The sequence below is a fragment of the Gymnoscopelus microlampas genome, assembly GCF_963454915.1.
Source record: "Gymnoscopelus microlampas genome assembly, chromosome: 10".
Lineage (NCBI taxonomy): Eukaryota > Metazoa > Chordata > Actinopteri > Myctophiformes > Myctophidae > Gymnoscopelus > Gymnoscopelus microlampas.
The window spans coordinates 28165008-28168929 of record NC_139947.1 but is presented as its reverse complement, the minus strand read 5'-3'; the positions used below and the strand labels follow the sequence as shown (position 1 = coordinate 28168929).

The 3922-nt window shown below is 52.0% G+C and overlaps 1 protein-coding gene across 1 annotated transcript; it reads right to left on the bottom strand.

The window, feature by feature from the left end:
* Positions 1-1928: 1928 nt before the first annotated feature.
* On the bottom strand, positions 1929-3678 carry LOC311052831 (potassium voltage-gated channel subfamily A member 1; the record flags this gene model as incomplete). The annotated part of the gene is made up of 1 exon (XM_084068048.1): positions 1929-3678. Exon 1 carries the CDS (start codon positions 3567-3569, stop codon positions 1929-1931), a length of 1641 nt encoding a protein of 546 aa, XP_083924174.1. The 5' UTR covers positions 3570-3678.
* Between the last annotated feature and the right edge of the window lie 244 nt (positions 3679-3922).

Here is a 3922-nt window from a genome sequence, read left to right as displayed (position 1 = left end):
GTGCGTGTGTGTGTGTGTGTGTGTGTGTGTGTGTGTGTGTGTGTGTGTGTGTGTGTGTGTGTGTGTGTGTGTGTGTGTGTGTGTGTGTGTGTGTGTGTGTGTGTGTGTGTGCGTGCGCGCGCGCAGTGGTGGAAAGTAACTAGGTACATTTACTCAAGTACTGTACTTAAGTACAATTGAGAGGTATTTTTTTTACTTTACTTGAGTATTTCCAGTTTTCAGTACTTTTACTTCTACTACACTACATCTCAGAGGCAAATATGTATTAGGCTACCCCACGACAATTATTTCAAAACTTTAGTTACTAGTTACTTTGTAGATTTTAGTTATTATTACAAAACATACAGTACATTAACCACATTAACGCTCATATGCATTTCAGCCATTTGAAAACAGCCGATCTACAAGCTAACAATGCTTCACGATGCCACGCATTTGTACCTTTGATGCCAATACTTTTGTACTTTTACTTAAGTACATTTTGAATTCCGGACTTTTAATTGTGACAGAGTATGTATTTTTGCATTGCATTGATACTTTTACTTAAAACATAAGAGTACTTTTTCCACCACTGCGCAGCCCGGTGCGTGCGTGCGTGCGTGTGTGCGTGTGTGTGTGTTTGAGAGAGGGAGACAGTCTGTTTCTCCCCTCACGTGTTTTGTACCAATAATAAGACATGATGGATCAGCTGTCCCTCCCTTGTGTTTCCATGGCGCCTATTACGCAGTAAATGCCAGGCTATTACAGGGGATTATTTCTTTAAACGCGGTGTATAGCATTCTGACTAGACTTTAACTCACAACAAAGGCAAAGCACAGAACGGTCAAATTGAGATATATGTTGAACTATTCTTGGATCAAGACTATATCATAGATGTACATAGATCGATGTTTACATTTGCATATCTCATACGAAAGTAAAAGTCAGACTCGATAAAAAATACATCTATGACAGTCTTGATCCAAGGCTGAACAGTCGTTTTTTCAGACAGACGTCACGTGTCTAAACACAGAGATTTAAAATGAATCTGAATATTATACGTATAAGGCTATGATATGATAGACGAACCACCGCGCGTAACGCATGATGCAATTACTATTACTATCCCTCACAGTTTAAAAGCACGTGTGTGTGTGTGTGTGTGTGTGTGTGTGTGTGTGTGTGTGTGTGTGTGTGTGTGTGTGTGTGTGTGTGTGTGTGTGTGTGTGTGTGTGTGTGTGTGTGTGTGTGTGTGTGTGTGTGTGTGTGTGTGTGTGTGTCTGTTTACCTGTTGTGAGAAAAATAATGGACAGTCAATGCACAACAGGTCGATTCCCTCAGAATAGCAGGAAACAAAAGAATAATCACCCCAGAGAGTAATGAATAATAGGCCTTTTTTTGGTTGATGAATTGAATACACAGGACCCCAATGGAAACGAGCCATAGTGCTTTTTGGGGGGTTCAATCCTTTTAGCATCCTTTTGTATAGAACTGCTACTTTGTTTTTTTGCAAACTGTTAATAAAGTATTCAATCAGTCAATCAAAAGCCTAAAACTTCAGGAGAGCGCGCTCTCTCTCTCTCTCTCTCTCTCTCTCTCTCTCTCTCTCTCTCTCTCTCTCTCTCTCTCTCTCTCTACCTCCCCCTCTCCCCTCTCTCTCTCTCTCTCTCTCTCTCCAAGTGCGAATGGAACCACATAGGCTACTATAATTATGAATTCCGATCATTAAAATGATAAATTCTGATTCTTAAGAATGGAACACGAGGGAGGCGGCAGCGCGCGGTGTCTGAACAGACAGGGGGGTAATAGCTCTATCTCTATCGTTCTGTCTATGGGTTGCGCGGCACAGAGTGGCGCGTAACGGTGGTGCTGCGTAACGTTGGCGCGTAACGGGACCGGCTGTCCCCCTCCGCCCCCTCCTGTGTTCAGGGCCCACAGTCCTACACAGCCTACACGTCAGTGAATATCTTTTTGTTTATGTTCACGCAATTCTCCTGGACCTGCGTGGTGGTTGTCGTCGCGAGAAAGTTAGGCTCCTGCTGCTGCTGCTGCTGCTTGAAGCCCTGCTCCTCGATCACCATGTACTCGCTCTTGCTGAGCGACGAGGAGGAGCGGGAGGTCTTGCCTCCTTCCTCCCCGTCCTCCTCCTCCGTCTCCGCCTGCAGCGGCTGACAGCTGCCCACGTGGAGGTACTGCGCCTGCTCCTCGCCCTCCGTCTCGCGGTGGTAGAAGTAGTTGAAGTTGGAGACGATGACGGGCACGGGCAGCGCGATGGTCAGCACGCCGGCGATGGCGCACAGCGAGCCCACGATCTTGCCCCCGATGGTCACGGGGTGCATGTCCCCGTAGCCCACGGTGGTCATGGTGACCACGGCCCACCAGAACGCGTCGGGGATGCTGGTGAAGCCCGAGTCCGGGTCGTCGGCCTCCGCGAAGTAGACGGCGCTGGAGAAGAGGATGACTCCGATGAAGAGGAAGAAGATGAGCAGGCCCAGCTCGCGCATGCTGGCCTTCAGAGTCTGGCCCAGGATCTGGAGACCCTTGGAGTGACGCGAGAGCTTGAAGATGCGGAACACGCGCACCAGACGGATGACGCGCAGGATGGCCAGAGACATGGCCTGCTGGCCGTTGCCCTGCCTCTCCGCCAGCTCCGTGCCCAGCGTGATGAAGTACGGGATGATGGCCACGATGTCGATGATGTTCATGATGTTCTTGGAGAACACGGCCTTGCTCGGGCACGCGAAGAAGCGCACGAGCAGCTCGAACGAGAACCAGATGATGCACAGCGTCTCTATCACGAAGAAGGGGTCCGAGAAGGGGTTGCCGCCCCCCGTGTGGTACGGCAGCGAGCCGTTGATGCCCGGCACGGCGACGGGGTCCTTCATGTCGTCCCGGAACTCCGGCAGCGTCTCCAGGCAGAAGATGACGATGGAGATGAGGATGACCATGACGGACACTATGGCGATGCCCCGCGCCGGACCCGAGCTCTCCGGGTACTCAAAGAGCAGCCACACCTGTTTCTGGAACTCGTTGTCGGGCAGCGGCCGCTCCTCCTCCTTGATGAAGCCCTCGTCGTCCCTGAACTTCTCCATGGCCTCCTCGCCCAGCTCGTAGAAGCGGATCTCCTCGGAGAAGATGTCAATGGGCACGTTGACGGGTCTCCTGATGCGCCCGCCCGACTGGTAGTAGTAGAGGATGGCGTCGAAACTCGGCCGGTTCCGGTCGAAGAAGTACTCGTTCCGGAGCGGGTCGAAGTACCTCATCCTCTTCTTGGGGTCCCCCAGCAGGGTGTCCGGGAACTGGGAGAGGGTCTTGAGCTGCGTCTCGAAGCGCAAGCCGGAGATGTTGATGACCACCCGCTCGCAGCACTCGTGGTCCGGCTCGTCGTAGCGGTCCAGGGAGTGATGGTGGCCCGGCAGAGCCGCCGACTCCTCCAGCATGTTGTCGCACGTCGCCACCACCGTCATGACGGCGTCTTCGTTCTCTGTCTCCGTCTCGGTGTAGCCGTGGTTCACCAGGGTGTCGCCCTGCCGGGTCTTGGTAACGCTCGGTGGGGGGGATTGCAGCAGGAGGCTGAGGTGGTCGTCCATAGAGGTGGTCGCACCTTATGGAGACGCACGGGGCAAGGGCAGGGCGGCCGCGCCCCCCCTCCCTCCGCGTCCGAGCCCCGGTTCAACCACAGCCGTCGCCTGCCATCATCTCTCCAAAAGCTTGGCCGAGTCACCTCCACCGCTCCTATCTCTCTCTCTTTCTCTCTCTCTCTTTGTCTCTTTCCTTTCACTTACTATCCAGGCTACAGTTGGTTGGTGTTCCCGCCCACGGCGCGAGCTGAGTTTATAAACAGGCTCTCCACCAGTGTTGCCATGTTGGCTTATTATAAGCGACAATTCTTCTGTAAAGTCACTGATTGATTGATTGAATACTTTATTATCAGTTTGCAAAA